The sequence below is a fragment of the Eptatretus burgeri genome, chromosome 16 (genome assembly GCF_056783735.1).
Source record: "Eptatretus burgeri isolate ZD-2024b chromosome 16, Ebu_testis_v1, whole genome shotgun sequence".
Lineage (NCBI taxonomy): Eukaryota > Metazoa > Chordata > Myxini > Myxiniformes > Myxinidae > Eptatretus > Eptatretus burgeri.
The window spans coordinates 7,738,908-7,752,010 of NC_140976.1; the positions used below are offsets into that span (position 1 = coordinate 7,738,908).

At 46.8% G+C, this 13,103-nt stretch overlaps 1 protein-coding gene across 1 annotated transcript in view; it reads left to right on the forward strand.

The window, feature by feature from the left end:
- LOC147010433 (IgGFc-binding protein-like) overlaps positions 1–13,103 on the forward strand; it is a 45,859-nt gene that overhangs the window by 22,071 nt on the left and 10,685 nt on the right. Inside the window, exons 36-55 of the mRNA XM_085860358.1 lie at positions 501–648; positions 906–1,030; positions 2,811–2,958; positions 3,216–3,340; positions 3,507–3,641; positions 3,761–4,056; positions 4,304–4,581; positions 4,775–4,974; positions 5,120–5,267; positions 5,525–5,649; positions 5,816–5,950; positions 7,429–7,576; positions 7,834–7,958; positions 8,125–8,259; positions 9,737–9,884; positions 10,142–10,266; positions 10,433–10,567; positions 12,044–12,191; positions 12,449–12,573; positions 12,740–12,874. Of these exons, the coding sequence (XP_085716484.1) occupies positions 501–648; positions 906–1,030; positions 2,811–2,958; positions 3,216–3,340; positions 3,507–3,641; positions 3,761–4,056; positions 4,304–4,581; positions 4,775–4,974; positions 5,120–5,267; positions 5,525–5,649; positions 5,816–5,950; positions 7,429–7,576; positions 7,834–7,958; positions 8,125–8,259; positions 9,737–9,884; positions 10,142–10,266; positions 10,433–10,567; positions 12,044–12,191; positions 12,449–12,573; positions 12,740–12,874 (3,087 nt within the window). The remainder of the gene's footprint in view (positions 1–500; positions 649–905; positions 1,031–2,810; positions 2,959–3,215; positions 3,341–3,506; positions 3,642–3,760; positions 4,057–4,303; positions 4,582–4,774; positions 4,975–5,119; positions 5,268–5,524; positions 5,650–5,815; positions 5,951–7,428; positions 7,577–7,833; positions 7,959–8,124; positions 8,260–9,736; positions 9,885–10,141; positions 10,267–10,432; positions 10,568–12,043; positions 12,192–12,448; positions 12,574–12,739; positions 12,875–13,103) is intronic.

Sequence of the window (13,103 nt, forward strand, 5' to 3'; positions counted from 1 at the left end):
CTCCTCTCTATTTATTGTCTCTTAATGCAATGGTTCTGGTCCTTTCACGACGACAAACAACGACAGCATCATATTTTGACAAAGCACATTTATTTTCGCTTCCTTTGTTTCTTTAAGCGATGAGAATTAATGCAGCATTCCTTTTTCCTTCGCAGCTCTTTTGTGTCCAGCGGGAAGCAACTACACGACCTGCGCTCCTGCCTCTTTTCCCTCTTGCTCTGAACCCGATGTGGTCGAAAAGCACACAGGCTCATGCGTTGAGGGCTGTGTTTGTGACAATGGCCTTGTGTGGGACGTGAACCAGTGTGTGAGGCCTGCAGACTGTGGCTGCCTGCGTGGTTCCCACTACCATGAAGTAAGAATCACGATTGGCGAAGTCCAAAACACACCGGACACACGTGTTGATTGTTTTTACGTCTTGCGTTGCCATGCCGGACACGTGATTAAACTGTAAGTATGTGACATTTAAATGACTCATGCTGTGGGGTGTGTTCCCATAGGTTGGAGAATCATTCGTCAGTGACAACTGCAGTGAAAAGTGCAGCTGCAGACAGGGTGGATCCATCAGCTGTGTTCCCCAGGACTGCGACTTGGTGCTCAACGAGTGCCGCGGCGACGAAGAGGGTATCTTGGGTTGCTATCCAAAACGTGAGGCGCCACATAGTCGACCAATGGTCGGCAGCTGGACATCAGCATTCTAGGCGGGGCTGTGCAATTTTATTTTTCTGCAATGGATCCTGTTTTACTGTGGCGTTCTTGAATGCAACATCCCCTTCTTTCCATCGCACAGTAATCTCCGTGATGGGGGAAATTACTTGACCTCGTCGCAAATTATTCAGATTTAATCAATTACATTTGTCAGCTCAAAAGTCATTGTGCAAACGTGTCATTCTAACTGTCAAAAGAAAGAAAGCTAAGACCGGATATCTTTCCAACAGCGGAATGTACTGGCTGGGGAGATCCTCACTACATCAGCTTTGATGGGAAGAGATTCAACTTCCAAGGAACATCCACATACGTCATGGCTCAGGTGAGATAAATGGCTGTTTCCGAACCATGGAGGATGTTGAGTGATATTGCATGAGAGTAATAGGCAACAGTGACGTTGCGCTGCTCCTGCATTCGATGGATGTTAGAAAATGAGTTACTTGGGCCAGCCATTGGATTGAGCTTGTTTTGTTTGTATGCAATTGCAGCTTTGCGACGAATCACAGTGGAGGGTGCTGGTATCAAATGAGCATCGCAAAAACAACAAGGTTTCCTACACTCGGGAAGTCATCACCGAAGTCTATGGGATGCAAATTGTCTTCTTCGACAGTAAGAGATTCAAGGTAGAGTCCAATTCTTATCTGTCTCTCCTTATGCTGACACCTAATTGTTCTTCTTCGTTGTCAATTTGAGTATTCTCACTGGGATGTTTCTCATGTGCACGTGTTTGCTTTGCACACAGCTGAACGGAGTGGCCACAACCATGCCATACGAGTATATCAATGGGTCAGATTCAATGCAAGTGAAGATCTGGGGCCGCTTCCGTCACCTGAGCACCGCATTAGGTCTGGAAGTGTTTTACGACGGACATCATTACGTAGGCGTACGCCTGTCCAGCTCCTACAAAGCACAAGTCTGTGGTCTCTGTGGGAACATGGATGACGAAAGGAGGAATGACTTTCAAATGCCCAATGGTACCATGTCCAATGATCCAGCATCCTTTGGGAACAGCTGGAAAATTTATCACCAAGACGACAGGTACATGTCTGAAATATAGCTCGGGTTGACGCTCACGGTTGTTGTTCACGTTCTTGCATTTGCCTCCCCAAAAAGAAAACGGTTAAGTTTGTTGCCACCGAGCGGCCAATGAAATTCCACTGCTTGCATTTTATTGTCACATTCATTTTGACCTTTTTGCTTGCCTTGAAACTGAGCACTGCAGCAAAATAGAAAAGACAAGCACAAAACGTTCGTTCAGGCCGTTTTTTTCCCCTTTCCATCCACAGCAGCGTCGATGACGATGGCAGCACACTCAATCTGAATGAAACACTGGTGGAAAGAGCAAGCAGAAACGACACGTGTGGTTTCTTGCTGCTCAACGATGGACCGTTCGCCTCTTGCCACGCTCATCGAAACCCAGAAGAATTCTTCGATGACTGCACGTTTGAGGTTGTCGTCAGGGAAATGGAGCAGGAAGCACTGTGTGATGCTCTCGAGTCTTACTATGCGACATGCTTGGCTGCCGGAATAGCTTTGTCGACCTGGAGGACACCCACATTCTGCCGTAAGATGTCTTTGACTGCCATTTCAAGAATTGTTTACCTCCTCTCTATTTATTGTCTCTTAATGCAATGGTTCTGGTCCTTTCACGACGACAAACAACGACAGCATCATATTTTGACAAACCACATTTATTTTCTCTTCCTTTGTTTCTTTAAGCGATGAGAATTAATGCAGCATTCCTTTTTCCTTCGCAGCTCTTTTGTGTCCAGCGGGAAGCAACTACACGACCTGCGCTCCTGCCTCTTTTCCCTCTTGCTCTGAACCCGATGTGGTCGAAAAGCACACAGGCTCATGCGTTGAGGGCTGTGTTTGTGACAATGGCCTTGTGTGGGACGTGAACCAGTGTGTGAGGCCTGCAGACTGTGGCTGCCTGCGTGGTTCCCACTACCATGAAGTAAGAATCACGATTGGCGAAGTCCAAAACACACCGGACACACGTGTTGATTGTTTTTACGTCTTGCGTTGCCATGCCGGACACGTGATTAAACTGTAAGTATGTGACATTTAAATGACTCATGCTGTGGGGTGTGTTCCCATAGGTTGGAGAATCATTCGTCAGTGACAACTGCAGTGAAAAGTGCAGCTGCAGACAGGGTGGATCCATCAGCTGTGTTCCCCAGGACTGCGACTTGGTGCTCAACGAGTGCCGCGGCGACGAAGAGGGTATCTTGGGTTGCTATCCAAAACGTGAGGCGCCACATAGTCGACCAATGGTCGGCAGCTGGACATCAGCATTCTAGGCGGGGCTGTGCAATTTTATTTTTCTGCAATGGATCCTGTTTTACTGTGGCGTTCTTGAATGCAACATCCCCTTCTTTCCATCGCACAGTAATCTCCGTGATGGGGGAAATTACTTGACCTCGTCGCAAATTATTCAGATTTAATCAATTACATTTGTCAGCTCAAAAGTCATTGTGCAAACGTGTCATTCTAACTGTCAAAAGAAAGAAAGCTAAGACCGGATATCTTTCCAACAGCGGAATGTACTGGCTGGGGAGATCCTCACTACATCAGCTTTGATGGGAAGAGATTCAACTTCCAAGGAACATCCACATACGTCATGGCTCAGGTGAGATAAATGGCTGTTTCCGAACCATGGAGGATGTTGAGTGATATTGCATGAGAGTAATAGGCAACAGTGACGTTGCGCTGCTCCTGCATTCGATGGATGTTAGAAAATGAGTTACTTGGGCCAGCCATTGGATTGAGCTTATTTTGTTTGTATGCAATTGCAGCTTTGCGACGAATCACAGTGGAGGGTGCTGGTATCAAATGAGCATCGCAAAAACAACAAGGTTTCCTACACTCGGGAAGTCATCACCGAAGTCTATGGGATGCAAATTGTCTTCTTCGACAGTAAGAGATTCAAGGTAGAGTCCAATTCTTATCTGTCTCTCCTTATGCTGACACCTAGTTGTTCTTCTTCGTTGTCAATTTGAGTATTCTCACTGGGATGTTTCTCATGTGCACGTGTTTGCTTTGCACACAGCTGAACGGAGTGGCCACAACCATGCCATACGAGTATATCAATGGGTCAGATTCAATGCAAGTGAAGATCTGGGGCCGCTTCCGTCACCTAAGCACCGCATTAGGTCTGGAAGTGTTTTACGACGGACATCATTACGTAGGCGTACGCCTGTCCAGCTCCTACAAAGCACAAGTCTGTGGTCTCTGTGGGAACATGGATGACGAAAGGAGGAATGACTTTCAAATGCCCAATGGTACCATGGCCAATGATCCAGCATCCTTTGGGAACAGTTGGAAAATTTATCACCAAGACGACAGGTGCATGTCTGAAATATAGCTCGGGTTGACGCTCACGGTTGTTGTTCACGTTCTTGCATTTGCCTCCCCAAAAAGAAAACGGTTAAGTTTGTTGCCACCGAGCGGCCAATGAAATTCCACTGCTTGCATTTTATTGTCACATTAATTTTGACCTTTTTGCTTGCCTTGAAACTGAGCACTGCAGCAAAATAGAAAAGACAAGCACAAAACGTTCGTTCAGGCCGTTTTTTCCCCTTTCCATCCACAGCAGCGTCGATGACGATGGCAGCACACTCAATCTGAATGAAACACTGGTGGAAAGAGCAAGCAGAAACGACACGTGTGGTTTCTTGCTGCTCAACGATGGACCGTTCGCCTCTTGCCACGCTCATCGAAACCCAGAAGAATTCTTCGATGACTGCACGTTTGAGGTTGTCGTCAGGGAAATGGAGCAGGAAGCACTGTGTGATGCTCTCGAGTCTTACTATGCGACATGCTTGGCTGCCGGAATAGCTTTGTCGACCTGGAGGACACCCACATTCTGCCGTAAGATGTCTTTGACTGCCATTTCAAGAATTGTTTACCTCCTCTCTATTTATTGTCTCTTAATGCAATGGTTCTGGTCCTTTCACGACGACAAACAACGACAGCATCATATTTTGTCAAACCACATTTATTTTCGCTTCCTTTGTTTCTTTAAGCGATGAGAATTAATGCAGCATTCCTTTTTCCTTCGCAGCTCTTTTGTGTCCAGCGGGAAGCAACTACACGACCTGTGCTCCTGCCTCTTTTCCCTCTTGCTCTGAACCCGATGTGGTCGAAAAGCACACAGGCTCATGCGTTGAGGGCTGTGTTTGTGACAATGGCCTTGTGTGGGACGTGAACCAGTGTGTGAGGCCTGCAGACTGTGGCTGCCTGCGTGGTTCCCACTACCATGAAGTAAGAATCACGATTGGCTAAGTCCAAAACACAACGGACACACGTGTTGATTGTTTTTACGTCTTGCGTTGCCATGCCGGACACGTGATTAAACTGTAAGTATGTGACATTTAAATGACTCATGCTGTGGGGTGTGTTCCCATAGGTTGGAGAATCATTCGTCAGTGACAACTGCAGTGAAAAGTGCAGCTGCAGACAGGGTGGATCCATCAGCTGTGTTCCCCAGGACTGCGACTTGGTGCTCAACGAGTGCCGTGGCGACGAAGAGGGTATCTTGGGTTGCTATCCAAAACGTGAGGCGCCACATAGTCGACCAATGGTCGGCAGCTGGACATCAGCATTCTAGGCGGGGCTGTGCAATTTTATTTTTCTGCAATGGATCCTGTTTTACTGTGGCGTTCTTGAATGCAACATCCCCTTCTTTCCATCGCACAGTAATCTCCGTGATGGGGGAAATTACTTGACCTCGTCGCAAATTATTCAGATTTAATCAATTACATTTGTCAGCTCAAAAGTCATTGTGCAAACGTGTCATTCTAACTGTCAAAAGAAAGAAAGCTAAGACCGGATATCTTTCCAACAGCGGAATGTACTGGCTGGGGAGATCCTCACTACATCAGCTTTGATGGGAAGAGATTCAACTTCCAAGGAACATCCACATACGTCATGGCTCAGGTGAGATAAATGGCTGTTTCCGAACCATGGAGGATGTTGAGTGATATTTCATGAGAGTAATAGGCAACAGTGACGTTGCGCTGCTCCTGCATTCGATGGATGTTAGAAAATGAGTTACTTGGGCCAGCCATTGGATTGAGCGTGTTTTGTTTGTATGCAATTGCAGCTTTGCGACGAATCACAGTGGAGGGTGCTGGTATCAAATGAGCATCGCAAAAACAACAAGGTTTCCTACACTCGGGAAGTCATCACCGAAGTCTATGGGATGCAAATTGTCTTCTTCGACAGTAAGAGATTCAAGGTAGAGTCCAATTCTTATCTGTCTCTCCTTATGCTGACACCTAGTTGTTCTTCTTCGTTGTCAATTTGAGTATTCTCACTGGGATGTTTCTCATGTGCACGTGTTTGCTTTGCACACAGCTGAACGGAGTGGCCACAACCATGCCATACGAGTATATCAATGGGTCAGATTCAATGCAAGTGAAGATCTGGGGCCGCTTCCGTCACCTGAGCACCGCATTAGGTCTGGAAGTGTTTTACGACGGACATCATTACGTAGGCGTACGCCTGTCCAGCTCCTACAAAGCACAAGTCTGTGGTCTCTGTGGGAACATGGATGACGAAAGGAGGAATGACTTTCAAATGCCCAATGGTACCATGGCCAATGATCCAGCATCCTTTGGGAACAGCTGGAAAATTTATCACCAAGACGACAGGTACATGTCTGAAATATAGCTCGGGTTGACGCTCACGGTTGTTGTTCACGTTCTTGCATTTGCCTCCCCAAAAAGAAAACGGTTAAGTTTGTTGCCACCGAGCGGCCAATGAAATTCCACTGCTTGCATTTTATTGTCACATTCATTTTGACCTTTTTGCTTGCCTTGAAACTGAGCACTGCAGCAAAATAGAAAAGACAAGCACAAAACGTTCGTTCAGGCCGTTTTTTTCCCCTTTCCATCCACAGCAGCGTCGATGACGATGGCAGCACACTCAATCTGAATGAAACACTGGTGGAAAGAGCAAGCAGAAACGACACGTGTGGTTTCTTGCTGCTCAACGATGGACCGTTCGCCTCTTGCCACGCTCATCGAAACCCAGAAGAATTCTTCGATGACTGCACGTTTGAGGTTGTCGTCAGGGAAATGGAGCAGGAAGCACTGTGTGATGCTCTCGAGTCTTACTATGCGACATGCTTGGCTGCCGGAATAGCTTTGTCGACCTGGAGGACACCCACATTCTGCCGTAAGATGTCTTTGACTGCCATTTCAAGAATTGTTTACCTCCTCTCTATTTATTGTCTCTTAATGCAATGGTTCTGGTCCTTTCACGACGACAAACAACGACAGCATCATATTTTGACAAAGCACATTTATTTTCTCTTCCTTTGTTTCTTTAAGCGATGAGAATTAATGCAGCATTCCTTTTTCCTTCGCAGCTCTTTTGTGTCCAGCGGGAAGCAACTACACGACCTGCGCTCCTGCCTCTTTTCCCTCTTGCTCTGAACCCGATGTGGTCGAAAAGCACACAGGCTCATGCGTTGAGGGCTGTGTTTGTGACAATGGCCTTGTGTGGGACGTGAACCAGTGTGTGAGGCCTGCAGACTGTGGCTGCCTGCGTGGTTCCCACTACCATGAAGTAAGAATCACGATTGGCGAAGTCCAAAACACACCGGACACACGTGTTGATTGTTTTTACGTCTTGCGTTGCCATGCCGGACACGTGATTAAACTGTAAGTATGTGACATTTAAATGACTCATGCTGTGGGTGTGTTCCCATAGGTTGGAAAATCATTCGTCAGTGACAACTGCAGTGAAAAGTGCAGCTGCAGACAGGGTGGATCCATCAGCTGTGTTCCCCAGGACTGCGACTTGGTGCTCAACGAGTGCCGCGGCGACGAAGAGGGTATCTTGGGTTGCTATCCAAAACGTGAGGCGCCACATAGTCGACCAATGGTCGGCAGCTGGACATCAGCATTCTAGGCGGGGCTGTGCAATTTTATTTTTCTGCAATGGATCCTGTTTTACTGTGGCGTTCTTGAATGCAACATCCCCTTCTTTCCATCGCACAGTAATCTCCGTGATGGGGGAAATTACTTGACCTCGTCGCAAATTATTCAGATTTAATCAATTACATTTGTCAGCTCAAAAGTCATTGTGCAAACGTGTCATTCTAACTGTCAAAAGAAAGAAAGCTAAGACCGGATATCTTTCCAACAGCGGAATGTACTGGCTGGGGAGATCCTCACTACATCAGCTTTGATGGGAAGAGATTCAACTTCCAAGGAACATCCACATACGTCATGGCTCAGGTGAGATAAATGGCTGTTTCCGAACCATGGAGGATGTTGAGTGATATTTCATGAGAGTAATAGGCAACAGTGACGTTGCGCTGCTCCTGCATTCGATGGATGTTAGAAAATGAGTTACTTGGGCCAGCCATTGGATTGAGCGTGTTTTGTTTGTATGCAATTGCAGCTTTGCGACGAATCACAGTGGAGGGTGCTGGTATCAAATGAGCATCGCAAAAACAACAAGGTTTCCTACACTCGGGAAGTCATCACCGAAGTCTATGGGATGCAAATTGTCTTCTTCGACAGTAAGAGATTCAAGGTAGAGTCCAATTCTTATCTGTCTCTCCTTATGCTGACACCTAGTTGTTCTTCTTCGTTGTCAATTTGAGTATTCTCACTGGGATGTTTCTCATGTGCACGTGTTTGCTTTGCACACAGCTGAACGGAGTGGCCACAACCATGCCATACGAGTATATCAATGGGTCAGATTCAATGCAAGTGAAGATCTGGGGCCGCTTCCGTCACCTGAGCACCGCATTAGGTCTGGAAGTGTTTTACGACGGACATCATTACGTAGGCGTACGCCTGTCCAGCTCCTACAAAGCACAAGTCTGTGGTCTCTGTGGGAACATGGATGACGAAAGGAGGAATGACTTTCAAATGCCCAATGGTACCATGGCCAATGATCCAGCATCCTTTGGGAACAGCTGGAAAATTTATCACCAAGACGACAGGTACATGTCTGAAATATAGCTCGGGTTGACGCTCACGGTTGTTGTTCACGTTCTTGCATTTGCCTCCCCAAAAAGAAAACGGTTAAGTTTGTTGCCACCGAGCGGCCAATGAAATTCCACTGCTTGCATTTTATTGTCACATTCATTTTGACCTTTTTGCTTGCCTTGAAACTGAGCACTGCAGCAAAATAGAAAAGACAAGCACAAAACGTTCGTTCAGGCCGTTTTTTCCCCTTTCCATCCACAGCAGCGTCGATGACGATGGCAGCACACTCAATCTGAATGAAACACTGGTGGAAAGAGCAAGCAGAAACGACACGTGTGGTTTCTTGCTGCTCAACGATGGACCGTTCGCCTCTTGCCACGCTCATCGAAACCCAGAAGAATTCTTCGATGACTGCACGTTTGAGGTTGTCGTCAGGGAAATGGAGCAGGAAGCACTGTGTGATGCTCTCGAGTCTTACTATGCGACATGCTTGGCTGCCGGAATAGCTTTGTCGACCTGGAGGACACCCACATTCTGCCGTAAGATGTCTTTGACTGCCATTTCAAGAATTGTTTACCTCCTCTCTATTTATTGTCTCTTAATGCAATGGTTCTGGTCCTTTCACGACGACAAACAACGACAGCATCATATTTTGACAAAGCACATTTATTTTCTCTTCCTTTGTTTCTTTAAGCGATGAGAATTAATGCAGCATTCCTTTTTCCTTCGCAGCTCTTTTGTGTCCAGCGGGAAGCAACTACACGACCTGCGCTCCTGCCTCTTTTCCCTCTTGCTCTGAACCCGATGTGGTCGAAAAGCACACAGGCTCATGCGTTGAGGGCTGTGTTTGTGACAATGGCCTTGTGTGGGACGTGAACCAGTGTGTGAGGCCTGCAGACTGTGGCTGCCTGCGTGGTTCCCACTACCATGAAGTAAGAATCACGATTGGCGAAGTCCAAAACACACCGGACACACGTGTTGATTGTTTTTACGTCTTGCGTTGCCATGCCGGACACGTGATTAAACTGTAAGTATGTGACATTTAAATGACTCATGCTGTGGGTGTGTTCCCATAGGTTGGAGAATCATTCGTCAGTGACAACTGCAGTGAAAAGTGCAGCTGCAGACAGGGTGGATCCATCAGCTGTGTTCCCCAGGACTGCGACTTGGTGCTCAACGAGTGCCGCGGCGACGAAGAGGGTATCTTGGGTTGCTATCCAAAACGTGAGGCGCCACATAGTCGACCAATGGTCGGCAGCTGGACATCAGCATTCTAGGCGGGGCTGTGCAATTTTATTTTTCTGCAATGGATCCTGTTTTACTGTGGCGTTCTTGAATGCAACATCCCCTTCTTTCCATCGCACAGTAATCTCCGTGATGGGGGAAATTACTTGACCTCGTCGCAAATTATTCAGATTTAATCAATTACATTTGTCAGCTCAAAAGTCATTGTGCAAACGTGTCATTCTAACTGTCAAAAGAAAGAAAGCTAAGACCGGATATCTTTCCAACAGCGGAATGTACTGGCTGGGGAGATCCTCACTACATCAGCTTTGATGGGAAGAGATTCAACTTCCAAGGAACATCCACATACGTCATGGCTCAGGTGAGATAAATGGCTGTTTCCGAACCATGGAGGATGTTGAGTGATATTTCATGAGAGTAATAGGCAACAGTGACGTTGCGCTGCTCCTGCATTCGATGGATGTTAGAAAATGAGTTACTTGGGCCAGCCATTGGATTGAGCGTGTTTTGTTTGTATGCAATTGCAGCTTTGCGACGAATCACAGTGGAGGGTGCTGGTATCAAATGAGCATCGCAAAAACAACAAGGTTTCCTACACTCGGGAAGTCATCACCGAAGTCTATGGGATGCAAATTGTCTTCTTCGACAGTAAGAGATTCAAGGTAGAGTCCAATTCTTATCTGTCTCTCCTTATGCTGACACCTAGTTGTTCTTCTTCGTTGTCAATTTGAGTATTCTCACTGGGATGTTTCTCATGTGCACGTGTTTGCTTTGCACACAGCTGAACGGAGTGGCCACAACCATGCCATACGAGTATATCAATGGGTCAGATTCAATGCAAGTGAAGATCTGGGGCCGCTTCCGTCACCTGAGCACCGCATTAGGTCTGGAAGTGTTTTACGACGGACATCATTACGTAGGCGTACGCCTGTCCAGCTCCTACAAAGCACAAGTCTGTGGTCTCTGTGGGAACATGGATGACGAAAGGAGGAATGACTTTCAAATGCCCAATGGTACCATGGCCAATGATCCAGCATCCTTTGGGAACAGCTGGAAAATTTATCACCAAGACGACAGGTACATGTCTGAAATATAGCTCGGGTTGACGCTCACGGTTGTTGTTCACGTTCTTGCATTTGCCTCCCCAAAAAGAAAACGGTTAAGTTTGTTGCCACCGAGCGGCCAATGAAATTCCACTGCTTGCATTTTATTGTCACATTCATTTTGACCTTTTTGCTTGCCTTGAAACTGAGCACTGCAGCAAAATAGAAAAGACAAGCACAAAACGTTCGTTCAGGCCGTTTTTTCCCTTTCCATCCACAGCAGCGTCGATGACGATGGCAGCACACTCAATCTGAATGAAACACTGGTGGAAAGAGCAAGCAGAAACGACACGTGTGGTTTCTTGCTGCTCAACGATGGACCGTTCGCCTCTTGCCACGCTCATCGAAACCCAGAAGAATTCTTCGATGACTGCACGTTTGAGGTTGTCGTCAGGGAAATGGAGCAGGAAGCACTGTGTGATGCTCTCGAGTCTTACTATGCGACATGCTTGGCTGCCGGAATAGCTTTGTCGACCTGGAGGACACCCACATTCTGCCGTAAGATGTCTTTGACTGCCATTTCAAGAATTGTTTACCTCCTCTCTATTTATTGTCTCTTAATGCAATGGTTCTGGTCCTTTCACGACGACAAACAACGACAGCATCATATTTTGACAAAGCACATTTATTTTCTCTTCCTTTGTTTCTTTAAGCGATGAGAATTAATGCAGCATTCCTTTTTCCTTCGCAGCTCTTTTGTGTCCAGCGGGAAGCAACTACACGACCTGCGCTCCTGCCTCTTTTCCCTCTTGCTCTGAACCCGATGTGGTCGAAAAGCACACAGGCTCATGCGTTGAGGGCTGTGTTTGTGACAATGGCCTTGTGTGGGACGTGAACCAGTGTGTGAGGCCTGCAGACTGTGGCTGCCTGCGTGGTTCCCACTACCATGAAGTAAGAATCACGATTGGCGAAGTCCAAAACACACCGGACACACGTGTTGATTGTTTTTACGTCTTGCGTTGCCATGCCGGACACGTGATTAAACTGTAAGTATGTGACATTTAAATGACTCATGCTGTGGGTGTGTTCCCATAGGTTGGAGAATCATTCGTCAGTGACAACTGCAGTGAAAAGTGCAGCTGCAGACAGGGTGGATCCATCAGCTGTGTTCCCCAGGACTGCGACTTGGTGCTCAACGAGTGCCGCGGCGACGAAGAGGGTATCTTGGGTTGCTATCCAAAACGTGAGGCGCCACATAGTCGACCAATGGTCGGCAGCTGGACATCAGCATTCTAGGCGGGGCTGTGCAATTTTATTTTTCTGCAATGGATCCTGTTTTACTGTGGCGTTCTTGAATGCAACATCCCCTTCTTTCCATCGCACAGTAATCTCCGTGATGGGGGAAATTACTTGACCTCGTCGCAAATTATTCAGATTTAATCAATTACATTTGTCAGCTCAAAAGTCATTGTGCAAACGTGTCATTCTAACTGTCAAAAGAAAGAAAGCTAAGACCGGATATCTTTCCAACAGCGGAATGTACTGGCTGGGGAGATCCTCACTACATCAGCTTTGATGGGAAGAGATTCAACTTCCAAGGAACATCCACATACGTCATGGCTCAGGTGAGATAAATGGCTGTTTCCGAACCATGGAGGATGTTGAGTGATATTGCATGAGAGTAATAGGCAACAGTGACGTTGCGCTGCTCCTGCATTCGATGGATGTTAGAAAATGAGTTACTTGGGCCAGCCATTGGATTGAGCGTGTTTTGTTTGTATGCAATTGCAGCTTTGCGACGAATCACAGTGGAGGGTGCTGGTATCAAATGAGCATCGCAAAAACAACAAGGTTTCCTACACTCGGGAAGTCATCACCGAAGTCTATGGGATGCAAATTGTCTTCTTCGACAGTAAGAGATTCAAGGTAGAGTCCAATTCTTATCTGTCTCTCCTTATGCTGACACCTAGTTGTTCTTCTTCGTTGTCAATTTGAGTATTCTCACTGGGATGTTTCTCATGTGCACGTGTTTGCTTTGCACACAGCTGAACGGAGTGGCCACAACCATGCCATACGAGTATATCAATGGGTCAGATTCAATGCAAGTGAAGATCTGGGGCCGCTTCCGTCACCTGAGCACCGCATTAGGTCTGGA